The 27,710-nt window shown below is 35.6% G+C and overlaps 1 protein-coding gene across 1 annotated transcript; it reads left to right on the top strand.

Moving 5' to 3' along the window:
• Window positions 1-883: 883 nt before the first annotated feature.
• LOC124357038 (T-complex protein 1 subunit delta) lies at window positions 884-27,710 on the top strand. Its single transcript, XM_046808424.1, has 13 exons — window positions 884-1,208; window positions 14,321-14,373; window positions 14,494-14,583; window positions 15,723-15,974; window positions 18,324-18,419; window positions 19,186-19,347; window positions 20,138-20,374; window positions 20,621-20,718; window positions 21,221-21,361; window positions 24,329-24,427; window positions 24,928-25,063; window positions 25,604-25,717; window positions 27,309-27,710. The coding sequence occupies exons 1-13, from the start codon at window positions 1,103-1,105 to the stop codon at window positions 27,327-27,329; spliced, it is 1,605 nt and encodes a 534-aa protein (XP_046664380.1). The 5' UTR covers window positions 884-1,102; the 3' UTR covers window positions 27,330-27,710.

Here is a 27,710-nt window from a genome sequence, read left to right as displayed (position 1 = left end):
GTAACCATATTTAACTTCAAATGCATTTTTCTAATCTATCTTCAAATGCATCGTTGACACAAATACGTTTTTTTAAGTGTAAGTTTTAGTTAATAAGCCTTGTTTTGCACTATTAAGATTGATTTTGTTTAAGAGGTTAAACGTAAGAAAGGACCATATGGTCCTAATTTCGTCTCAATAAAGAAGTGTTTCTTTCTTTCTTTTTTCTCTAAACATTGAATGGCCTCAAGTTTGACAATTTTGGACAACACTGATCATATTGAGATTGGCCTGTAGTTCTCCATATTTTCCTGGTTACCTCTCTTGTAGATGGGCACTGTTCGAGACAATTTCAGGGCATCGGGAAAAATGCCTCTCGTCAAACAAAGATTTATTATCATGCTCAAAGGGTTTGTAATGACTTCAGCAACATGTTTTAGAGCTACCACTGACCCCCGCATACATCCTGGCAGATTGAATTTAAAAAACTTTAAATTGCTTTAACAACGGTGTAAGGACAGTCAGGCTCCCATTCCACAAAATTATTAAATAAATCATTACTATGGTCCACTGTAGACACAGATGCTTCTATTAGATGTTGATGCTGAACAGCGTTCTGAATAATTGTGTTGAGGTGATTAATAGCTTCTTCCAAGTCACCAGGGGATTTCAAGGGAGTCTTGAGTTAATTAGAATTAATTTCTTTCTTAAATCTGTACCGGTCTGTATATATATTAAAAACAATAGGTGGTCTTAGGTTAGCTAGGGCTTGAGTAAACCTTGAGTTAATTCCTGTTATTAGTACTTAATACACATTTACATACACACACGTCCATTATTTCCTCTTTGTACTTCACTGTCGATCTATGGAATATGGCTTCCGCTCCGCCTTATTCTTCTACCATTCCTTCTATTCTAACTCTAACCTAAATTATCAAGGAAGTGTGAACGTGATCCATTTGAGGTGTGGGTACATAGTTCTAAAGAGTGGATTGTTCGTTTATAGGAGCTAAGGAAATTGGAAAATATTAGCTTTTGGCGAAATTAATTATTATTTTTATTTTAGTTACTAAAGTAACCCATTAATATTTTTGTTTGTTAAACGTGTATTTCAACAACTAGAATGTCTCCTTCGGCAGTCATGGGTGGTAGAGCACAGGGACCTGGTGTTTACAAAGACAAAAGTAAACCAACTGATATTAGAACTAGCAACATAAATGCAGCTAAAGGTAAGAGAAGCAGACTTTCTGCAATCTACCTAATAAATTTACTGTTAGACCAACCTTTTATAGCCAGATCAAAGATTGTTATACTATGCACAAAGTCAGGTAGTTTTGAGTAATTACTTGGTCAACCTGTTTCTTTTATATTTTAGTATGAAGATTAAGGTAGTCCTTAGATAGTAAGAAACAGCTTGTAAAGCAATAATATTGTTAGTATGGTAACCAACATTTTTCTAAGCCATAAGAAGTCCGTGATCACTGTTGTGGATGATAGTAAAATTAGTATGGGTAATTGTTAACTCTAGCCACTTCACAATATTTGTTTTTTTTTTCCAAAAGAAAAATGCTTAAAAATTAAATTTAAAAAAACTCACTTTTAGAAGATTGTAAATCCATTGTCATTTACACAATTCTAATGCAAAATTGTTAATGGTGACGACAAAACTCAAAGAACAAAGCTCTTAATTTTAATTGCACAATGCAGCAAAATCTGACCAATCACGGAATGGCAAAGGATAATTTAACGAGATGTGCAAATACAATGTTTAATGGCAAATAGGACCTAGAGAGGGCACATAGGGAAAAGTGACATTCAAACTTAACCACATAAGTTGCACAAATGATGTTATAGTGCCTAAAAACTTAAATTATCCTCAAGCGTATAACCAAATACACTTTTTTTTTCTTACGACAAGAAGCTTATAAATTCACTTAGTCCTGTAAGAACCTTTGTGCTGCTTCCAGAGTGACAGGATATTCAGGATGGGTAAGGTTAGAGTAGGGGCCGCCTCCTATAAAAATCAATGAGAAAGAATTAGGGCACTACATCTCAAAGTCATTTCTCCCCGGAAGAAGGGGAGGACATCTCTGAACCAGCCTCTCCAGCCAAAGTAGGCAGGGGTGGCACACCCTGTTAAGGCTAGCAAGAACCTCTGAGGTTAGGGAACAAACCCCACCAGCTCCAAGTCATCTCTCATAGTAGACTAGATAGACCTATCAAATTGCTCATGAACCCCGGAATCTCGACATTTGCGGTTATTGATGTGCCGCTCCTGGATATCCATAAGGTTGCCCAGATTTAAGTGACATCGGTTTTTGCTGTGCCCAGTGTTGGGTTCAACTGGAAGGTATACACCAGCCAGAAGTGATCCCCACGGGTAAACCATGTAAGTTGCACAAATGATGTTAAAGTGCCTAAAAACTTAAATTATCCTCAAGTGTTGTTGGTAGCCCTACTCTGAGCTCTAAATTTCCTCGTACTATTCTTGTGTGAATATTGGTATCCCAATGCCTCCGCCGATGCCTACCTCAGGCCTCCTTAGCTTGTTATCCTCCTCAGCCCAGAAACTCTGATTTCTCTCAGTCCTCTGGATTGATGGACTATTTGGAGTATCGCCTACATTTCAAACAGCAGTTATTGTGTAACTTTGAACAGTGATTGCCTGCAAATTCTTTATGGAAATAAAACCATCCTATATTAAGAAATTGATAAAAGTGATTTTAGATAGTAATAGCTAACGTGGTTAATGTAAACATTATCTCCTGTCTGTACTGATGAGTAATAGGCTACATAATGACTATGTATGTAAGTGTGAATTTATCCTTACCTTACCTATCAATGCGACGAGATTGACTCGCTAACATAGTCTGAGCTTGAATTTAGATACTATCTTGAGAGATGTTTTTCCTTTTGTGCCGGCAGTGCGGGGTGGCGTGGTATGCGCAACCCTAACTCTTACTAATGGTCAGTAGCATTTGTAATCTGTACTTTCTCGTACTAAGTCCTTCAATATACAGTCAATCATCTCAAGAACATCCCTTGAGATAGTTTTAAAGAAATCAGGCTCTGATTACTTGAGTGCCTCAACCTCTCATTCAGGCAAGATAAAACAAGCAGCACCGTGGTGTGGACAATGAACCTTCTTATCACTCTGTATATGGATCATTCCATTTTAAATCAACACTGTAAACTTTTTCTGACTAGGAAATTTTAACGAAATTCGGTATAGATGTTATAATAATAATAATAATAATATTCCTTTATTGCATAAAAACAATTTACAACAATTGCATTGCAAGCGTCAGTAATGGTACAAAAAATACATCAGTTATTTGATGATTTGTGAACTAAAATTATTATTTAATGAAAGGCAATAATCAGAACCAGGGATTTTTCTCGTTGCTCTTAATTTTCAAAATTTTCATCCCAGCGGCCCATCATGAACTCATCAACAGAATAAAATGCCTTTGATACCAGGAGGTGTTTTAGACGAGCTTTGAATTTTTTTGGATCATCGAGTTGTTTGATAACTTCAGGGAGCCTATTGATTATTCTGACACCAACTTGTGACGGCAAGTGTTCAAAAGCAATTGTTCTGTGTTGTTCGATTCTAAAGTTGTCCCTGCCTCTAGTCTCGTACTGATGGACATCCCTACCCTGCAGCAACTCACATTTGAGTCTACAGTACAGGGCGACATCGAGAATATAGAGGCAGGGTAAAGTCAGCAATCCAAGCTCCCTAAAGGAATCTTTACACGACTCTCTGGGGTTCAATTTTGAAAGAATTCTGACAGCTTTCTTTTGAGTTCTAAATACTCTTTCGAATTTGTACTTAGAACAGCTGCCCCACAGTCGCAAGCCGTAAGTCAAATGTGGATGTATCAGGCCAAAATATGCCGTTTTCAATACATCCAAAGAACAAAATTTTGCAAGATTGCGCAGGACAAAAATGCCCGAGGCAACCTTGGAGCAAACCTTTTCAATGTGATCGTCCCATGTCAGTCCTCGGTCAAGGTGCATTCCAAGGAACTTAATGGATTCAGCTTCATCAAGAAGAACATCGTCCACCATCACTGCAGGCCGTAGTTCTCGGTCTTGTTGCTGCCGGAGGCAAAAATTCATGACGTTTGATTTCGAGCCGTTTGTTTTCAGATTGAGTTTTGAGAAATGCTCGATGCATGAATTCAACTCAATAAATGCCTTCACTTCGAGATCGTGTTTTGATTTTGATCTGATGCAGAGAGTCGTGTCGTCAGCGTATTGAGTCACCTTTCCATTCTGGATTGATGACGTCAACCTATTGACGTAAATTATGAAAAGGACTGGCCCTAATATTGATCCCTGAGGGACACCATAGGGCATTTTCACTTTGCTTGACATGGCATTCGCGATCTGTACGCACTGCTCTCTATCCTGAAGATAAGACGAGAGCCAGTCGTGCGGCAGACCCCGAATACCACTTGTCCTCAACTGGTGCATCAGTTTTGCATGATGCACACAGTCAAAAGCTTTGGAAAGGTCGAGGAATATGCTTAGCACATGTTCTCTCCTTTCCAGGCCATCGACAACATTGTGAATGAGATCCGTTACAGCATCGATTGTCGATTTGTTTTTCCTGAACCCGAATTGTTCGGGACAAAGAATTTCATAACGGTTCAAAAATTTTTCAAATTGTTTGAGAAATGCTTTTTCAAAAATTTTGCTGAAAACAGGGAGGATGGAAATCGGACGATAATTGCTTGAGATGCAAGGATCGTCTTTCTTGAAAATTGGAATGACTTTGGCTGTTTTCAATGCAGAGGGGAAAACGCCTTGTGCAAAAGAGAGATTAATCAATTTTGTGATTGGTGTCAAGAAGTGCTTGAAGCACCTCAGGGTGGATTATAGCTGTGATCTTAACTTTGAAGTGGCTGGAATAAAAATTGATCAAAATTCCGTTGGAAAAATTGTAGTAATTGGCTTATACAGATCCCCAAATGGGTGCAGCACAACCTTTTTTGAAAACCTTGAAATCCTCCTAAATTTGTTCAGTTCAAAATCATTGAAGTTCATTATCGTTGGTGACTTCAACATCGACGCGATGGATCGCACCAACCCCCTGACCCAGCGGTTTCGCGATATTCTTGCTTCTTTCGGTTTAAACTGGTCCGTGAACTCACCAACAAGAGTGACCGCCACATCGAGCACAGCCATCGACAACGTCATCACAAATTCCTGATGTTTCGGTCTCTGTAATGGACGCGGCCATCTCTGACCACTTCGCGCAGGAAGCCATTTTCACAAAATCCAAACAAAAATCTGAACCTCCCGCCATGAAAACAAAACGAGATTTAAAAGCTGCAAATGTAAATCTTTTCAAAAAATATCTCGAGAAAGAATCATGGTCTTTCTTGGATTCTTTTGACCGAGTAGAGGACGCCTTCAACGCGTTTCTTGGCAAAGTAATTTTCATTTTAAACATCACTTGCCCGTTCAAAAATTTCAAAGAGCGTATCAAAGAGGGCAAGAATACCTGGATTACCCAGGATATTCTTGAACTAAGAGAAAGGCTCATGTTTTACCATTCGATATATGTCAAGACTGAAAATAAAGAGTTCAAAAACTTTTTTCGCAATTACAAACAAAATTATCGAAAAGAAATAAAGAAAGCCAAGGCACGAGACGTCGAAGACCAATTACAACAATCAGAAAACTTTTCAAAAAGCGCGTGGAACATCATTAATAGCAGCAAAAATCAACCACAATTTTCCAAATTCTCGGTTCCGACACTAAAAACAATAAATGACACAATTGACGATCCCTTTAAAGTGGCAAGTGAATTTAACACATTTTTCTCGACCGTAGCTGAACCAGATAACTCGTTTATCTTGGACAGCTCTCGCGAAGAGCCATTGACGGGACCGGTCTCATCTATGGTTCTTTTTCCTGTAGGTGAGGCTGAGGTGGCCCGTATCGTGCAAGATCTGAGACCAAAAAAGTCTTGCGACATCAACGGAATGTCTGTATGGTTAATCAAAAGGTGCTTCAAGCACTTCTTGACACCAATCACAAAATTGATTAATCTCTCTTTTGCACAAGGCGTTTTCCCCTCTGCATTGAAAACAGCCAAAGTCATTCCAATTTTCAAGAAAGACGATCCTTCCATCTCAAGCAATTATCGTCCGATTTCCATCCTCCCTGTTTTCAGCAAAATTTTTGAAAAAGCATTTCTCAAACAATTTGAAAAATTTTTGAACCGTTATGAAATTCTTTGTCCCGAACAATTCGGGTTCAGGAAAAACAAATCGACAATCGATGCTGTAACGGATCTCATTCACAATGTTGTCGATGGCCTGGAAAGGAGAGAACATGTGCTAAGCATATTCCTCGACCTTTCCAAAGCTTTTGACTGTGTGCATCATGCAAAACTGATGCACCAGTTGAGGACAAGTGGTATTCGGGGTCTGCCGCACGACTGGCTCTCGTCTTATCTTCAGGATAGAGAGCAGTGCGTACAGATCGCGAATGCCATGTCAAGCAAAGTGAAAATGCCCTATGGTGTCCCTCAGGGATCAATATTAGGGCCAGTCCTTTTCATAATTTACGTCAATAGGTTGACGTCATCAATCCAGAATGGAAAGGTGACTCAATACGCTGACGACACGACTCTCTGCATCAGATCAAAATCAAAACACGACCTCGAAGTGAAGGCATTTATTGAGTTGAATTCATACATCGAGCATTTCTCAAAACTCAATCTGAAAACAAACGGCTCGAAATCAAACGTCATGAATTTTTGCCTCCGGCAGCAACAAGACCGAGAACTACGGCCTGCAGTGATGGTGGACGATGTTCTTCTTGATGAAGCTGAATCCATTAAGTTCCTTGGAATGCACCTTGACCGAGGACTGACATGGGACGATCACATTGAAAAGGTTTGCTCCAAGGTTGCCTCGGGCATTTTTGTCCTGCGCAATCTTGCAAAATTTTGTTCTTTGGATGTATTGAAAACGGCATATTTTGGCCTGATACATCCACATTTGACTTACGGCTTGCGACTGTGGGGCAGCTGTTCTAAGTACAAATTCGAAAGAGTATTTAGAACTCAAAAGAAAGCTGTCAGAATTCTTTCAAAATTGAACCCCAGAGAGTCGTGTAAAGATTCCTTTAGGGAGCTTGGATTGCTGACTTTACCCTGCCTCTATATTCTCGATGTCGCCCTGTACTGTAGACTCAAATGTGAGTTGCTGCAGGGTAGGGATGTCCATCAGTACGAGACTAGAGGCAGGGACAACTTTAGAATCGAACAACACAGAACAATTGCTTTTGAACACTTGCCGTCACAAGTTGGTGTCAGAATAATCAATAGGCTCCCTGAAGTTATCAAACAACTCGATGATCCAAAAAAATTCAAAGCTCGTCTAAAACACCTCCTGGTATCAAAGGCATTTTATTCTGTTGATGAGTTCATGATGGGCCGCTGGGATGAAAATTTTGAAAATTAAGAGCAACGAGAAAAATCCCTGGTTCTGATTATTGCCTTTCATTAAATAATAATTTTAGTTCACAAATCATCAAATAACTGATGTATTTTTTGTACCATTACTGACGCTTGCAATGCAATTGTTGTAAATTGTTTTTATGCAATAAAGGAATATTATTATTATTATTATTATAACATCTATACCGAATTTCGTTAAAATTTCCTAGTCAGAAAAAGTTTACAGTGTTGATTTAAAATGGAATGATCCATATACAGAGTGATAAGAAGGTTCATTGTCCACACCACGGTGCTGCTTGTTTTATCTTGCCTGAATGAGAGGTTGAGGCACTCAAGTAATCAGAGCCTGATTTCTTTAAAACTATCTCAAGGGATGTTCTTGAGATGATTGACTGTATATTGAAGGACTTAGTACGAGAAAGTACAGATTACAAATGCTACTGACCATTAGTAAGAGTTAGGGTTGCGCATACCACGCCACCCCGCACTGCCGGCACAAAAGGAAAAACATCTCTCAAGATAGTATCTAAATTCAAGCTCAGACTATGTTAGCGAGTCAATCTCGTCGCATTGATAGGTAAGGTAAGGATAAATTCACACTTACATACATAGTCATTATGTAGCCTATTACTCATCAGTACAGACAGGAGATAATGTTTACATTAACCACGTTAGCTATTACTATCTAAAATCACTTTTATCAATTTCTTAATATAGGATGGTTTTATTTCCATAAAGAATTTGCAGGCAATCACTGTTCAAAGTTACACAATAACTGCTGTTTGAAATGTAGGCGATACTCCAAATAGTCCATCAATCCAGAGGACTGAGAGAAATCAGAGTTTCTGGGCTGAGGAGGATAACAAGCTAAGGAGGCCTGAGGTAGGCATCGGCGGAGGCATTGGGATACCAATATTCACACAAGAATAGTACGAGGAAATTTAGAGCTCAGAGTAGGGCTACCAACAACACTTGAGGATAATTTAAGTTTTTAGGCACTTTAACATCATTTGTGCAACTTACATGGTTTACCCGTGGGGATCACTTCTGGCTGGTGTATACCTTCCAGTTGAACCCAACACTGGGCACAGCAAAAACCGATGTCACTTAAATCTGGGCAACCTTATGGATATCCAGGAGCGGCACATCAATAACCGCAAATGTCGAGATTCCGGGGTTCATGAGCAATTTGATAGGTCTATCTAGTCTACTATGAGAGATGACTTGGAGCTGGTGGGGTTTGTTCCCTAACCTCAGAGGTTCTTGCTAGCCTTAACAGGGTGTGCCACCCCTGCCTACTTTGGCTGGAGAGGCTGGTTCAGAGATGTCCTCCCCTTCTTCCGGGGAGAAATGTAGGCACCCAACAATAATAAAAACTAATAAATAATACATTTTAATTTCCCCCCACCCCCAAATACCATGCATCTTGCTATGTTGCTTATAACATCGATTGCTCTTTACACAAACACAACACTACTGTAAGTTAATGCAAAATTGTTAATGGCGACGACAAAACTCAAAGATAAATGCTCTTATTTTTAAATGTACAATGTAGCAAAATCTGACCAGTCACGGAATGGCAAAAGATAATTTAACGGATTATATGGTTGTTCTAAAAAAAATCTAGTTTTGTATAGCTTCATGAAATTTACAAAACTGTCTGTACTTTATTTTTGTATTCAAATTGTGCCTCTCCTATTTAAGATAGTACTGGGAGGGATGTAATTTTACTTGCATATTCATTAAATAAGCTCTAAGACGTTGTCATGTTGTGTTGTGCGAGTTTTCTGAGTTTTTATATGAACCACATTTTACATATATTGAGTGTGACTGACATTTTCTATCGTTATATGTTACAAAATGTTTAACATGTTTCGAGGATTGAAATCTATCATTCTCATCAGGTAGAAAGATAACTGTACAAATAAAAAGAAAGGAGAAAAAAAGGAATCAAACTTACCCAAAAAGTGCTTACAATCCAGACAGGAGAAAACGAACCCAGGCCTTGTGACTGCACAGGATGCAAGTCAAGAACACTATTACACATTACACCAGGTGATAGTGCTCTTGACTTCTCGTCTCATGAATTGCTTCCTGTGCAGTGACAACGCCTGGGTTCATTTTCTCCTGCCTGGACTCAAAGCAGTTTTCGGGTATGTTTTACACCTTTTCTTTCCCTTCATTTTCCTTACTTTTTTTATTTTGTTATTAACTAATAATGTTACCACCTGACCCCTAATTTTTCTTCTTTGTTTCTTTACTTTTTTTATGCACTAATTGTTTTCCCCCTGACACAGAGGATAGATTTCAATCCTTAAAACGTTGTGTTATACATTTTGTATCATGTAATGATGGCAAAAGTCCGAAATCCTATTGTCCTTTCAAATCTTCCATCATTAATAACAATCTTTTAAAAAAAATACATGGTACTGGTCAAGTGTAAAGATGCATGGTATTTGGGGGTGGGGGGAAATTAAAATGTATTATTTATTAGTTTTTATTATTGTTGGGTGCCTACATTGTTGTACAATAGCACTTTACCTGATTTGAGCTTGAATTTAGGTACTGTCTTGAGGGGTGTTTTTCTTTTTTTTTCCTCCAGAAGTGCGATATGGCACCTATCGAGGCCCGTACCTCTGGGCAGGAGCATTTCCGATTGGTAATTTCCTGTGCTTAGATCATGTTAGACAGGGCCGTCCGAAGGGGGGGGCGAACGGGGCGGTCGCCCCGGGCGCTGCGGCCAAGGGGGCACCGCGCCGCGGCTAGGAGGTGCCTTACTCATAGTCAATATTAAATTTGTAAAACAAAATTTCAACCATATTCTACTCTATACATACAAACCCCCAATCCGGTGCCTTAATATTTGTTAAAAAGAACTTGGTTTGAACCATATACTTAAAAATACTGTTTATTTTTAGTAAGTTAAGTTTGGCAACACAGCGCGGCAAAAACAACTTAAACCATTTGGCAACACCGCACTCGCAACTCCAACTGTCACTGTCATTGCGTCTACACCATATAGGTTAGGTTGCTAACTACTCTCGTGTGTTTAGTGTTTGTAGAGACTTAGAGCTGTGAAATTAAGCGAATGTGTACGTGAGAGGTGAGCTTCGTATTGTATTAGTATCTACATATACAAAAGCTACAGACATGTGGTAGTTAAATACGTGTTGGTTGTCATATGTATTGGTAATAATTATGTAAATGTTGTTTCGACCAAGGTACTTTGTGCACTCTAGCTTGCATGTCGTAGCGTAGGCATAAAAACTACGCAACATGTAGACCAACAGATTTAAACATTATTTTTTAATTTCATTTTAAGTAAACAAGCATAATTTTTTGAAGAATTTTCATTTTATTTCAGATTATTTTATTAAAATGTCTAAAAAACTATCAGGTGCTCAGAGACGAAAATTAACAAAAGACAGTGAATTAGCTCACAGTGCTCTTTTAAGTAAAGTACCCAAGTTGACAAAATTCTTCACAATAGCTGAGGGCACTACCCAACAACCTACTTCATCTATACTCGCTACTTCAAATACCCAGGACTTCGACCATGAATGTGAACAAGACCTAATTTTAACTGAGGTAGAGAAGACTGCTGAAATACTGAAGGAGGAAACCAGTGACAAGCTTAAGAAGGGAACTGTTGAAATGTTAAACTACCAAGATAAAAATTTTTCAAATGACCCGTCAACTTGGCCTGAAAATTTAACTGTCAGAGAGAGAGATGAAATCATAACAAGGGGTGCTCCGTCATTTAAAAAAAGTAATGATGAATATCCACTAAACAGTGAAAAGCGTCATTTTTCAAATGATTTTCAATATCGCCACGCAGAAAATGGCGAGAAAGTGAAAAAGCAGTGGTTAGTTTATTCTTGCTCTTCTGATGCAGTGTTCTGCTTTCCATGTCGTTTATTTGACAATAATCCACACTCAAGTTTTGGCAAAAAACAAGGATTCAATAATTGGAAAAAATTTCATGAGCGAGCTTCATCTCACGAAACGTCATCTGAACATTTTAAGTTTACCCAGCAATGGATTGAAGCTGAACGTAGAATCAACCAAAATGCAGTAATTGATACTGAGCTCATGGGCCAAATACAAAAAGAAGCCGAGAGATGGCAAAACATACTAAGAAGAATTATTGCTATTATTATTTACTTAGCAGAACACAACTTGGCTTTTCGTGGAAACTCAACAAAACTTTTTACAAAAAATAACGGAAACTTCCTTGGCCTTATCCAGTTACTAGGAGAGTTTGATCCGGTTATGATGGAACATTTAAGATGCATTGAAGAGAGTGAATATCGAGTTCAAATGTTAAGTGTCAATACTCAAAATGAGTTGATAAACTGTCTGGCAAAGGAGGTGAAAAACAATATAATCGAGAAAATAAAGCTGTCACGGTACTTCTCAGTTATGTTGGATTGTACGCCAGACGTAAGTCATAAGGAACAAACATCTCTCACCATTCGCTATGTTCACGAAGAAGAGAAGATCGATGGTGAAATTGTTATTGAAGAAAGTTTTATAAGCTACACGATTACTGAGGAGTCAACAGGGGAAGCATTGACTCAATTGTTAACAGAAGAGGTAGAGTTATGTGGTTTGGACATGAGTAACTGCCGCGGGCAAGGGTACGACAATGGCGCAAACATGGCAGGAGCTAAAAAAGGGTTCCAATCACGAATATCCTCAGAATATCCTTTAGCTGTATTTACACCCTGCGGATGCCACAGCCTCAACTTGGTTGTTGCAGATGGAGCCAGATCATCCGTCAAGTCTACTCTACTTTTTGGAATCCTTCAAAGGATTTACACTATTTTCGCGTCATCTCCAAAACGTTGGTGCGTTGTTAGTGACCATGTTAAAGGTTTAACTTTGAAAAAGGTTTGTGAAACAAGATGGGAGGCTCGAATAAGTTCTGTATCTGCCGTTCGATATCAGTACAAAGACGTCCTTGACGCTCTTGTAGAACTGAGTGAAACTGTCAATGACCCTACAATCTAATCTGAAGCTAAGTCCCTCCAAATTCACATGGAAGACTTTTCATCTCTGGTTTGCCTTATTGTTTGGCACGATGTTTTGTTTGAGGTAAACTTGATAAGTAAAACCTTACAAGGTAAAAGCACTGATATTGCTTTAACATCAAATCTGCTGCAAAAAACTTTACAGTTCATAGATGATTTTCGTAAAGACGGTTTAAATGACTCAGTTTCAAAAGCCAAAGAGATTTGTAGTGAAATTGACATGGAACCATTGTTTAAAGAAAAACGCCAAAGAACAAAAAATAAACTTTTTGATTATGAAAGTAAAAGTGACTACAAAGCAACCCTAGAAGAAGAATTTAAAAGAAACGTTTTCTACCCACTATTGGATATTATGCAGGCTTCCCTAAAAGAAAGGTTGATTCAGTTTTCAAACCACAACTTGAAATGGGGGTTCTTATACGATCTTAAACAACTCCCTCACGCAGAAGATTTGAAGGAATGTTGTGAAAATTTACAGAAACACCTATCGTTTGGGCAAACCTCTGACATAAGTGGAAAAGAACTTTATCAGGAACTTCTTCATGTCAAAACTATTGTGAATGAAGTAAGTCTAGCTAAGGCTACCCCATTACAAGTTTTAAAAGTGATTAAGAAGACAGACAGAAAGGACCTATACACAAACTTATGGATTGCACTTCGAATCCTTCTAACTATTCCCATATCTGTTACCAGTTGTGAAAGAAACTTTAGTACGCTTAAATTAATAAAAACCTACTTGCGTTCTTCAATGTGTCAGGAGAGACTGTCATCCCTTGGCAAAAGCCAAGAAGATTTCTTTAAAAAAATAAAACTATCTCTGTCAAAGGTAAATAATAGTTATGACATTAAGATTGAAATAGTTATGCATTGCGTTTCTATCTGTTACTACTATTAATAGTCCTAAAGTTCCACAAAAGTATTGTATGCCAAAGAGCCAAAATAATAATTTCTTTATATCTATGTATATAGGTCTATTCAATATTCTATTATCTATTCTAATACATGTTTAAATGTACATATATAATATATTTGGTATTTTGTTACACACAGAAAACTGGAGTATTTATTTACATATAACAATTTCCAAAAATTCCTTATCACTTGGTATGGCTGTACTGACGAAATGTAATTTTTATGTGGGGGCCCCCAAGGCATGATTTGCCCCGGGCGCATTAAATACTGGGGACGGCCCTGATGTTAGATGATTTGGTACAGAAAATACCAATCATAAATGTCACTGTGCAGAGTGGCGCTGAAGCCCATACTTCTGGTGAAAGAAATGAAAATTATCCCTCAAGATAGTACCTCAATTCAATAAAAAATCATGTAAGTGATTGTAAATGTTCATTCATTAAATATTAAACTGCTGGAAACAATAAAAATGGAACTCAGAAATAAATTACAACAAGCAACATGACTGCAGCAGAAGCAATATCGTAACTGGCTTCTACTGGCACCTATGAGATTTATCGCAGTTACCTGCATTCAAGGTGGTGATCTTGATTAATGCTACTTGATCCTACACCCATTAATAATAAAAAAATATAGTATATTGTAGTTTCACCCATTAAAAACCATGTATATTTATAATTAACAAGTACCAAAATTACACCATCGAATAGCAGAGAAAATGTACCCAATTCAGAGAATACTTCGATAGTGGATTTATTACTACAAGTAGGTATTAAATAAGAATTAATATGCTAAAGCAGCACAAGTGTAACAATACAATTGTTGATTCAGAACAGATTTTAAAAACTCTAGTTACATCATTCAGGTTTATGTAAATTTTTAGTTTGCTATATTTATGTAATTACTTTTTCAGCTGTGGCAGATGCTATTCGGACAAGTTTGGGGCCTAGGGGTATGGACAAAATGGTGAGCACATTTTAAAAATACAATTGTATTTTTATTGATTTATAATCTGTAATTATTTATTATTACTATTGGTTGTACTAATATTTTAACAAATCATAATGTTGTTTCTCTCTGTGATAGATTCAAGCAGCTAATGGTGAAGTTACTATCACAAATGATGGTGCTACCATTCTGAAGCAGATGAATGTGATTCATCCTGCTGCTAAAATGGTAAGTTAAAATTTTCACACATTAAAATATTTATTTAATGAATTATTATATTATACTAGCAGTTGCCAGTGGCTTCGCACGAATTTTCCTGTGGAAAAACAGTTCATTATATTCGTTTTCTTTTTCTATCACATTCTAAACATTCCTGAAATAATTGAAAGTCGTTCCTTCGTAAGCCTCTTGGGCGCATTGTGAAGGTATGTACCATATTTCCTGCCTCTATCTTCCGTGCTTTTTGCTAGGTGTTGATAAGTTATTTAGTAAAATTAATTTAAATGGATGAATCTTAATAAACTAATTAGGTTATGAGTAATGAAGAATCAAATTCGGTCTGTTTAAATTGATTTTCTGTCTTAAGATATTTCCAGTAACCTTGTGGTCTGATCAAGAAAATGTATCAACAAAAAACAATTTCGATCATAAAGGGTCTTCTTTCGGCTCTTTTCATTTACCTTTGATCTAACCAATTCAGTTAACTTATGTGCAAACATTCAAGGCTTTGTACAATGAGGTGGTTTTTATAACAGCGTTTAATAGTATTTTCATTGCATTAGATAGTTGATCATTGGTGCAATCTAAATTTAAAATTAGGCATTAACTTCTGTAATGCAATCTGCATTACACTACTGATCAAGCACTTTACAATAATAAGTTTCTTAATTTTAAATGTAATCAAATGTTTTTGCCTCTTTGATGAACTTCAGCTGAACGTGTTAACAGCTGTTAAACATCAGTTTACTTTGTATTACGTGTCGTAGTGCAGTCTGGTGGATCCAATGTAAAACACTCCAAAATCAATAACTACTTACAAATGAAAAATTAATTTTAAAAAACATTTTACAGTGGACCAAATTGTGAATCTAAACCATTCTTGAATTCTATTGAAAACACACAAAAAGTTTCATCAAAATCGGTCCAGTCGTTTAGGAAGAGTTCAGTTACATACACACGAACACAAGAAATATATATATAAATATTTATTTACCCTTTTATAATTACAAAGATTTATTTACCCTTTTATAATTACAGGAACATATACATTGTAAAAACTAAGTTAATAGAAAAGACAAAATTTAATGATTAAAATAGATATATGGAAATATTTATAATCTAATGCTAAACTATGATTAATTGTTCAGCTAGTAGAGCTGTCCAAGGCTCAAGATATCGAGGCAGGAGACGGGACGACGAGTGTGGTGATTGTGGCAGGAGCGTTGCTGGAAGCAGCGGAGAAACTGTTACAGAAGGGCATCCATCCCACTACCATCTCGGATGCCTTCCAGCGCGCTGCTGCTAAGGCAGTGGAGATTCTCACCGAGATGGCAATGCCAGTGGAACTTGTTGATCGTGACAGTCTCGTCAAGAGCGCTTCTACAAGTCTCAACTCTAAGGTACTGACTCTGAACATCTTGTTTTGAAATTGAAAATACCAAATATGTTTACCACCTTTAACCCTTTTAACCTCGACGTCCGTAAAATGTGAACATACAATTTTTTATTATTTTACTAGCCACCTATTTTACCAAATGCTCTGAAATTTCACAGACTTGTGTACAAAGATGTATTGCATTGAAATAGTTTGTAAAGTTTTGACTTCTTATTTTGTCAGTCTGTGATTGCAAAATTACAATTCATCTCAGCTGACTGCTTACTGATTGTCGCAGACAGCTGTATTTTAGTATGTTGTGGATATTCCAACTTACTTCATGTTTTTAGGTTAAACAGTATACAATACAGTAATTAAATTTTAGTTTGTTATTTATTTGATTTAAAAATGAGTGAAAGGAATCGTTCAAAGTCTCCCGCAAATGAAAATACACCAATTAGTAACTTTGTTGTAAGTAGCGTGAATGTGGGCAATAACGACAATGAGAGTGATAGCTATCTTGACATATCTGAAAACATTTTCTACTGATGTAAATATTGTATTTAGAAGTTTATTAGTTCTAAATATATGCTATAAACAGTTTCAATTATTTTATCAGAAATAACTTTGGTTTTATGTTAAGTACTACAAATTTCTAAATTCGTGTAACATCAACTTGCACAGAAATGGCAAAAAAGGAGAAATGACGCATCCTTATAAAATTTATGTTACTAAACTTGTAAATAAAGCAGGCCTTCCAACTTTTGTTTCCTTAGATTAAGAATTAAATTTTAACAAAATGAATAGATATTTGTGTTCAAATATTCTCTTAGCTACTGATGGCGAGAGAAAAGAAGAGACCTGGATTCTGGCCTATCTGAAAATTGCAGGCACTACTACTAGTATGTTGCCGCGCCTTGTTTCGTAATTCCATTATTGTTTCACTGTTTTGATTGATTTGCGGCCTAATTGTTATGTTTTATAAGATAATTTAAATGTCTGTACTGTTTTGATCAATTAAAATTGAGCAAAATTTATGTTTGTAATAAATTCTAATAATTAGGCTCTACAGTGGTTGTAAACAAACAATAATTAAAGGAATGAATTGCTGAAATTAAAGATTTTTTTTATTGTTAAGATAACAATTACTAATGTTCATATATGTATAATGTAAATTTAGTGCTTTTATGTATATAAAATTTAACATTTAAGATGAGTCACACTCTGCAGGAATGCCACATTACTGAAAACAAATAACTCCATTGCTAGGATAAACAATTCGCAGGTTGGCTGTGGGTCGAAGCGCCTGAAATTACCGCGTGGCAACACACTAGTACACAGCTGTGCGCCGGCACGGGCCAGGTCTCTTCTTTTCTCTCGCCACCAGTATATGGTTTTCATCAACATAGTTAAAATTTTAAAATATGTAGATTTCTTTATTTCAAGGTATTACATATTTAGCTTTTTCATATTTCTATAAACTAAATTTAATAAGAAGTAAAGCAAAAAAAGATAATTGATCATTTAAAAAATAACCTAGGTATGTATTGTTTACATAACTTATATATTTTGTATAAAAATTGTTTGAGATGTTTGGAACATCTAATATAGTGGCTGGGGTTAAAAGGGTCAAACTAAAAAATGTAGGATTGCTTTAAAAAAAATACTTATATGTCATCCCTAACATCTTGGGTTTGTAGAGGATTAAGGCATTTTTCTTCATATTAATTAAGAATTGTCATAATTTGAAGAGATTTCATAATTTTAAAAGTCTTCCAAAACTAACATATACATATATATATATATATATATATATATATATATATATATATATATATATATATATATATTTGTGTACAGACTTTAATTCGACCAAATTAAAAGAACTAGTAGAATTTTATAAATGCACCAAACCAAAATGAATATTACAATTTCAGATTAAACTGTAAACTCTGAAACCCTTGAACTGTACTTTATGGATTAAAACGAATTTTGTGTGAAATGTGTCCTAGCCCAAAATATAAAGAGAGGAAAATGAGTTAGGGGTATGGTGGTTGAACCTGATATATTTATATAATGGATGGAGATTTACCTACTTCAGATAAATCTAACATCCTAACGTTTAAATTCTACCAAACACAGCTCCTGGCACATCTTGAGATACAGCTACACCTTGCTTCAGGTAAATAACTTGAAGATCTAATCTGACTATGACCCTGTTTTTCTAGTCAGATCAGAAGTACATGCTTGTCGGACCATTTTATAACAATTTCTTTGTGAAGTCGTTTTTGCATTGGTCCATTTAATTTATAAGTAAAGACTAATGCAATTTTGAAGATTTTCAGTTGAGATTTTGAATGTCTGTTGTATATAGGTGGTGTCCCAGCAATCCTCTCTTCTTGCCCCGATTGCAGTGGATGCTGTTCTCAAAGTTATCGATCCAGCTCGAGACACTAATGTGGATTTAAAGGTAAATTTGTAGTTATAACATTTCAGAATAGTATAGTAGTAAAGTAAGAACTACTTTTTTCAATTGATGCTAGTTTTCCAAGAAACACAATACTAAAGTCAACATTAATAATTTAATATTTATTATTACTGTATAGTTAAGTTTTTAATCACCACACTTGAGATATCAATTGTGCAATTCTTGTTTTGTGAACAACTGCTATGCATAAACTGCTGTCACCACAAAAGCAATCCAGGTGATAAGTAAAAAAACAAGGTAACTTGGACAGCAGTTTATTTTGTTTTATTGTATATTTGAGCTACTATTAGGTTAAAACAAATAGAAGATTACTGTTGATTCTCCATTTGTTTTATATTAATCAAACTACATGTATACTATTTGCTTTGAATCATATACGAATTATGAAGAGGGTTTATGTTGATTCTCCTTTTGTTTTACAGAGTTTGGTCCGATCTTTATTTTTTGATATAACGTCCAATGAATAAGGAACGTTTATTTAATCAAACATTTAAATTATGAACTTCCAATAATATTTAAAATGTTTATAAACCTTGATAATTTTTTGCTCTAAATAAAAGCCTTTAAATAATAGTCAATAAATATGTCTAAAGTCCTTAAAAAGTCTACTCAGTTCTGTAGTATCTCAGTACATCACTACATCTGACATTTAGATTTTGCCACAACCCTAATCTTTCGGCAGTTTAAAGGTTAAAATTACTGTATTATATTAAAATATTTGTTTCAACGTAACATAATCTGTTGATAGGATATCAAAATCATCAAGACTTTGGGTGGCACAGTGGAAGATACAGAGCTGATAGAAGGCTTGGTGTTCACTCAGAGACCTGCAAATGTTAATGGACCTAGACGTGTGGAGAAGGCTAAGATTGGACTCATCCAGTTTTGTATTTCACCACCTAAAACCGATGTAAGTACGGCACTAGAAAGAATTATATCTGCTTAACCCTCTCCCGCTCGTATTGTTTCCAGGCGCTCACGGTGCTTCTAACCTCAATTAATTCCCTCTGCCGGTTGCGCTCGGTCAAAATACGCGGCACCTCAACTTACACACGTTCTGTCATTGTAATTAACTATAATTATATATATTAATTATTTTACTATATATTGGTTCAATAAAGTTGATTGTACGAGACCAGGGAGGGGGCACACGGACAGCTGGGCGCCGGTGGCGCGGGGTTGTTTGTTGCGCAGTTACTTGGTGAAGGTCATTGTCTGGCTCGCCGTCACTGCCACTGTGATCACTCCGAACTACATGCTCAATGCCACCAACCACTTCACAAGGCTCTGGTACATCACTACACTCGAATCGTCCCAATCACTACTAATAACGAGATCGATTTCACTGTCACGAAGTGTACGACTACAACCCGCTATTGTTTCCGCACAACTAATATAAATAGCAAAATAATGGAATAAATCTACTGTAAAAGTAAAGTAAATGGTCTCCTGGTAGCAAACAACCCGTAGTAGTACCAAATATTGCTACGCGAGAGCAGCACTTATCGGCTCTAGTGGGTAAAGCAGTGCGTGCCGATCTGTGCCGTTTAAGCTGCAGTGGCTATGTGGTGGCCGTGCCGATTCATGCCTTGCGAGCGGGAGAGGGTTAAATTAAAATTCTATAGAAAATATTGATAGAAATACACATTTGTCGTGATTTTATTAATAGTGTATAACAATTCTATTTTATGCCCGTGCAGATGGATCACAATGTAATCGTATCAGACTATGCAGCTATGGACCGAGTGCTTAAGGAAGAACGCACATACATTCTGAATATAGTGAAGCAAATCAAGAAGTCAGGCTGCAATGTCCTTCTTGTCCAGAAGTCCATTTTGAGAGATGCTGTTAGTGATCTGGCCATTCACTTCTTGGACAAGATTAAGGTCATGGTTGTCAAAGATATTGAGAGGGAAGACATTGAGTTTGTCTGCAAGGTAAGATTTTATTTTAAATATAAGTATTTTATTATCTATCTATAATGTTTTTTTGTCGTTTGACTCAATAGTTACCATACCACAGAGATACCACTGAGGGGTTACCAGATTAGTCTCACTAGAACCAACAATCATGTACTTTCCTTTGTCTAAATAGACCTTTTATTGGCTTACACTTTGTCACCACTACAAGAATTTATTTGTACTGTTCTTTTCTTTGACTTGATATTTTGTTTTTGTTCACAGACATTAAACTGCCGACCTATTGCTAGCCTGGATCATTTTGTTCCTGAGAATTTGACCAGTGCAGACCTTGTGGAAGAAATGCCTTCTGGCACAACCAGGTACAAATGGAACAATGAACGTTTCTTTGTTATTGACAACCTTGGAACTGAGGGTGTTCACCTGTATACTGGCATAAGATTTTAGTTATTTTTAAGCTTATTGTAAACTAATATTAAAAGTAAATGTAAGGTGCCACAGTAGCCATAAGTAGAGGCGCACATGGAGTTAAGTAAGGGCTGCCTGTTGGACAAAAACTGGTCTATTTTTAATATGGGTGCAGACAGAATATAACATGATATGCAGCACATCCTTAAACTACCAAAACACTTTCTTTAAACTAGCTGACCAGTTCAGAACTACCTACTAGAATATATACACATTGAAAGTGTTTAGAACTAGGTCAACCCTTGTGTGTATTCACAGTTATATGATGTAAGAGTTAAGCTTAGATCATTTATAATTAATTTTTGTTTTTTTGAACAAAATGTACTGCTACATTGTTTTAAATTACTTTAATATGCGTTGTAACAATAATCAGAACTATTATACTTAATGTTTCAGGTTTGTTAAAGTAACTGGTATCCACAACCCCGGACGCACTGTTACAATTGTGGTGAGAGGTAGCAACAAGCTGGTCCTAGAGGAGGCTGACCGATCCATTCACGATGCTCTGTGTGTTGTGCGCTGTCTTGTCAAAAAGCGGTATGGGCATTGGTTTTTATATTATAATTAAAAATAAGTTTCAGCAGGAAGTTTTTATACTGTCTAAAGATAATTACATACTATTTTATTAATAAGTTCTGAAGAATATATATATATATATATGTATAAATTACTGTCACAATAACTCCAAACGCTCATGGTACTACTGGACTATTTTAATTCACAGATCTGAATCAAAGAACTCAAAAAGAGGTGCATATTGACCCTTCCCAAACAAATTATGGGAAATCCTGTACTATCAAAATAATTCCATGTGTGTTTGATGACGAACCCATCAATTTCATTTATCTCCTTTGATCGCGAATTGTAGTTTGTAAAATTGGTAATAAAATGTGTTTGTTAAATGAACGTCAAACAACAGATACACTCTATTGTTCTCAGTTGCCTGTTATCAATCCAAAACTGGTCGTAATAGCAACCAAACACCATTTTGCATCGTACTCTGGTGAGAAGCCTTTTTCCTTGTGAGGTGACTGATGGTGGAATTCTTGAGATCTGCAGGCAAGCTCTGTTCCCGTGTCGAATTGGTGTTATATGTTACATTGTTTACAGCGACTATAGGATGACTTAAATTAGGATTTAAATTTTTTGTATATTTACGTATAGTAAATTGGTAAATTCCATGTTTTGTTTTCTTATACATATTATTATGTAAAAAGTCTAAAATTTCATTTTTTAATAACTTCAGAAATCTTAATTAAAATAGATCGTTAAGCATATTAATATTAACTTTTTAAAGCTGATTGCATGCTAAGGGGAAGTGAAGAAATATATATCCAGCCTAAGCATATTAATATTAATTTTTTAAAGCTGATTGCATGCTAAGGGGAAATGAAGAAATATATATATATATATATATATATATATATATATATATATATATATCCAGCCTTTTAAGGGTTAATATATTGTACTCTAATTATAATTTAATCACCCTTGTTAGAAAAATATATTTTTACTAATCACCAAGAAAAGCGTGCTATTAAATGTCTTGGATACAGAGAAAGCTGCTGAACAGCATTTACTGAAAATTCTAACAGTGGTGGCACTGTATATACAAGAAGTTATCCTGCATGCAGTCTTTACTCGTCTACAACCAAGACATCAATATATACACCACCATAACACGAGACATGCCTCCAACTTTGTCCTACAACCTCATCACTTAAGTCTGTTCAGCAAAAACCCAACATAATATGCTAGAGTGAAGTTGTTCAACCTGCTGCCAGAAGAACTGAAGAACACACGTGCACAACAACTAAAGAAGCGACTCACTGGCTGATAAAGAGACCTTTTACTCACTAGATGAGTACATGAAAAAGACAATATTTTAAATAATTAACCATTATTGTAACCACATGACGCATTCTAATCTCCAATATTTAAATAAAGAACTTGTCTATAGTCTACTTGTTTATTTGTAAGAATAGGGAGGGGCACGTTGACAGATGTATAGTGATGCCACACCTTGCTGTCTGTTGCGTTATCACAGTTTCAATGTCTGTTTCACTGCCACTGTGTTCTCTTATGTTGTAAAAATTACTAAAATAGACAACTGGGATTATATTACATTTATTAGATAGGTAGTCTGTAATGGTAATTTTCTATTTTGCTGTCACACAACTGTAAAACAACAAATTTAAAATTACGTGGCAAAACATTCTTATGATAGTAAACCATCTGTTATGGTTTAGTGTATTTAAAAAATCAGAGATTGAGAGTAAATTGAAAATAATAGATCCGGGCTATTATAAAAATTAAAACATTAAATAGAGACAAATGAACTAAGGATAAAGAGACGTGTTAGGATTGATGCCGACTCACTCACGTGGTTTCATCCCCATACCACCGAAACATCGCATACTCCACTATCACTTCACAAAAGTCACTGGCAGATCGTGGGAGGAGTGGGGGTGACATGTGGTACGAAGAGATTCATCTGTCTCGGGCCAAAAGAAACTCCACAAATGTAATGGTTTTCACTAAGGGGCAAATTAAGACAATGCTCGCACCTTGTCGAGAGATACTGCTCACAGGTTTACATTCTGGAAGACTCGCCATCGCAAGTAAACGGACATCATAGAGAACTCCACCCACACACTGCCCGGGGAGCTTCCAGCAGACACTACTGTCAACTAATCAGATCATCATGTGACCTCAGGCATTGTCAATCAGCAAATGGGGAACAATCATGTGATTTAACGTCTAGGTCCATAGTGCAACTTGACCCAGCCTATTGGTTATTTGAGTCAGAAAGACAAATACAAACCAAATCATTCTAGATAGTAAAATTTTAGTATCATGTTCTAATGAAATATAATTAATTGTCAATATTATGCAGTGATACCATTAAATACTCATTTAAAACTCATCAGCTCAAACATGTAAAGTCTTATCAAGTTGATCTGAAGTTTTGACCTGTGATGGTCTTTCGTGGCACAAGTCAACATGAGTCTTATGATTGTGAGAGCATTAAAGTCTTTAATACTGGCTGGCTCTACAGTAAGACCATTTTAAATGTTCACCTCTTTATATAAACAAAGTTTATATAATATGTTTGGTAAATAATCAATAATTAACAAAATCTCCCCATTACTCAATTTTTAAATCAAAATATAGCACTGTACTTAACTTATGATGCTCTTAATAATTTAAATAGTTTTTACTTCTCACATTAGAGTTCACAACTATTTAATATGCATAATATTTCACTGTGCGTTAGGATGTGATTTTTACATTGTAAAGTTGTAAGTATTGCAAAAAAATAAACATAATAAACAAAGCCATTCAGAATCCAAACATGATGCTCCTACCTTATCATACAACACAACTGATAGGGCTGAAAGCCTGTCTGTGATCACAACACTTGGCTGATAATGGATAGCTGTTTGTGCTGTTTTCAGAAACGTGCAATACCAAAGTTATGAGATTATTTTAATGTTTCAGAGCTCTGATTGCGGGTGGAGGAGCTCCAGAGATAGAGTTGTGCTTGAAACTGGCCGATTTCGCTCAGACCGTTACTGGGGTCGACGCATATTGCTACAGGTATGGCTGCATTCGAAATAGACAAACCATCTTCGGGCCTAATTTTTAGTTTAAATTATCTTTGAAATTCAAAATATTGTTTGTTCTTCAACTCCTTTCACACCATGTATATCCTGGGAAGTAAGAAATACAACTTTCTGTGCACATTTGGAGTGTTTTAAAGATCAAGAGATTGCTATCAAATCTTTATTAATGAAAGTGGTCAGAGGAAACACTTCTGTGGAATAAACTAGCTTCCCCTCTTGGCATCCAAGAATCCAAACCCCTCTCAGCATTATCTTCAACAGCATACTTTTCCTCTGTGATCTTGTTTATTATAATGCAGTAAAATGTGAGTTATTCTTGAATATCTATTCAATTACTTAGATATAAATGGTAACATGTGCTTTTGTTGTTTGAAATTTGTTTTTATTAGTTGAAATGGACAGTACAATACTAGTTTAAGACAGCACTTTCTGAAATTAGCACCTTGTCACCGACACAATTAATGTCTGTTTCAGAGCATTTGCGTCAGCACTGGAGGTGATCCCGATGACACTCGCTGAGAATGCAGGTCTGAACCCGATCTCCACAGTGACCGAGCTGAGGAACAGACACGCTCAACAGGAGACCACTGCTGGAATCAATGTTCGCAAGGTAGATTATATTCAAGCTGTGCATTCACAGCAATAAAACAGAACTAGATTTATGGATGGTAATCGTAATTGGTGATGATTCAGTGGGAAAAAATACCAACATTTAAACCCATGGAAGAAGTAATTATTGAAGCCTCTGCAGTATCAGTAGCAGCAATTGAATTGGGCAAAAATGGAAGAGTAGTTAAAGCTTTCTCAACTGTGGCATTTCAATGATATGAAACACAAATGCTTTGATTCGTAAAACAACTTATAGAGTTTTTAAATCTATATTTTCTCTCAAATTTTCTTCCTGTTGTGGAATTATTGTATGTATTTTAGAGTTGGATGTGCTCTTTAAAATCATTCCAACATTCATATTCTAAAAAGATATTTTTTTCACTATCTAACTATTCCCTTGTCACTACTAGGTCTAGTTTAATAGATATGATTTTAGTTTAGGATTTTAGACATGTTATTACTTGTCTTCAGCTTACATATTCTTTATAATAACTCCATTTTATGTAAATTGAGTTTACAAATGTGTGTAATGAATTTGCAGGGATGTATCACAAATATTCTGGATGAAAGTGTGGTACAACCCCTCCTGGTGTCCACCTCAGCCATTACCTTGGCTTCAGAAACCGTCCGCAGTATTCTCAAAATTGATGACATTGTGAGTATGCTTTATCTGATCAAATTTAATTTCTTTTATTTTAGTGGTATGTGATTCACTCTCAACTTCTACCTCCCCCCCCCTCATAATCATGAATGGTGGGTGGGTATTAAGTACTTAATTGAAGAAGCTGTAATTCCATCAAGTGAAATTTTCCATAATGGTCAATACAAACAGCTATAGTACTTTTTAAAATTCAAACTAACTCTCCCTCCGTAATTTTAATCTTCACCGTTATTTAATGTTAACAAAATCCTTATTGAAGATTATACTAGCCATAGACGTCGTTACAACAGAAATTTTGATATCACCCTCTCCCCTATTACTTCTTAAAATGGTGGGTAGTATCAAATATTTCATTATAAAACCTTTGATTTATCCAAGCAAAGGTCTTTTACCTGTTAATACAGTTTGTGAGAAAATAGTTAATTTTGGTGTTGAAGATGTAAATACGAATGATTTTATACTTTTATGGTATTAAAATATTGATGAAAAGATTTTGAGTTTGAAGAAAATATGTAGGGTATTAGTTCAACGCCGACTTGTATTTGAAATTGTTACAGCTTTTTTTGTGAGTCATAAAATACGTTTTATTATGTTTTGTACTGTCTGACAAACACGGCTGGCTCAAGGACATTACATTACATGGAATAATAAATCTGCATTGTATCTTTAAATACAGAAAAAGTATAGTATACTAAATAATCCATCAGTAATTAACAATTAAGATAAAAATTGGGTGTAATGGATTCATTGATAATGATCTAAAACCACCTTCACAATATTCGTAACAATGTTAACAATTATCACCACAAATCTTTGTACAGAAGTTAATTAAACGTTTTAGATAACAAAATTGCAAAGAATATCTGGCCATCAGCGTGGTTTACACCACACTGCTGGTGATGAACGTAAAACATCCTCACCAGGAACTTGCACATTTCTAGAGGGTCAGATCATGAATGATTAGGTCATTAAGAAGTGTAATTGCACAAGAAAAATCAAAGAATCGTTCTTTCCTTTTGGATTATAATTGTTAACATATTTTACAACAAATATCTTTTAAATGATTTTTTACAAAGTTCATAGCTAAAATTCATAGTGTTAATTAAAGTTTACATCATTGTTAAGATTATTATCAAGATAATTTTAGATTGAACAAGTAGAGCCACTAAATCCAATAATATCATTAATTATTATTGCTACTCGCCTCGCCTGTTATATAAGTTTTACTACAATTAGGAAGTATATCAGTATAACAATGATACATTTACAGACAAACACAACCTGATATTCAATTTGTTAATGATTTTATATTAGCTAAATTTAAAATTAAAACTGATGCAAAGCAATTAACAACAAATTTGTGCATATTAATCTTTTTAACTTGACAGTGCCTGAATTTGGTGTAGACTGTGGAACATCTAGACAGTGTCGTGTCAAGTAGCTTGCGATGTTGGTACTCAAGGCATCAGTAAATGTTTAGGATACTCAAACATTAAATTTCATTGTGTGAATTTAAGTAAAATAGTTTGTACATGTTCCATAAAGTGTATATTATATAATTGATTTAAACACATTTTGTTTTCAGGTTAATACAATGGGTCAGTAAGTCCTTCACTATCATCTCTATTTCACATTTCACAGGATCAACCTAAGACTAGCAGTTTCCCAGTTTTGTAACAGCTATTATGGTTTATGTTTTAATCAGTGATTTTTAGAAAAAGATTATAATTTATCTTTTATTGTACATTCTGTTGTTACACTAAGTTAAACAATGTCCATGATTGAACTTATTCTTATGTAATTGTTCAGTATTGATTTTCAATCTGTAATATACAGATAGATTTTTCTATTTGCTTAATTATGCGTTTTTTATGTTCTTTGCAAAGAACTCAACAATTTTAAGAAATTGTTCCTAACAATTTTTGAAATAACATTGAATAACAGATTAAATGTAATGCTTCAATATTAATAAATAATGTTTCTAATA

Source organism: Homalodisca vitripennis, chromosome 3, assembly GCF_021130785.1.
Source record: "Homalodisca vitripennis isolate AUS2020 chromosome 3, UT_GWSS_2.1, whole genome shotgun sequence".
In the NCBI taxonomy this organism is placed as follows: Eukaryota; Metazoa; Arthropoda; class Insecta; order Hemiptera; family Cicadellidae; genus Homalodisca; species Homalodisca vitripennis.
Note: the sequence above shows the minus strand (reverse complement) of the source record. Positions and strands in the feature narration are given on the sequence as shown.

What these genes read in the sequence shown, in the direction of transcription:
- LOC124357038 (XM_046808424.1), top strand. Translation starts at nt 1,103, where the DNA reads ATGTCTCCTTCGGCAGTCATGGGTGGTAGAGCACAGGGACCTGGTGTT. An exon ending in ACATTGAGTTTGTCTGCAAG is followed by an intron (nt 20,375 to 20,620) that starts GTAAGATTTTAT and finishes TTTTGTTCACAG; the next exon opens with ACATTAAACTGCCGACCTAT. An exon ending in GTCGACGCATATTGCTACAG is followed by an intron (nt 24,428 to 24,927) that starts GTATGGCTGCAT and finishes TGTCTGTTTCAG; the next exon opens with AGCATTTGCGTCAGCACTGG.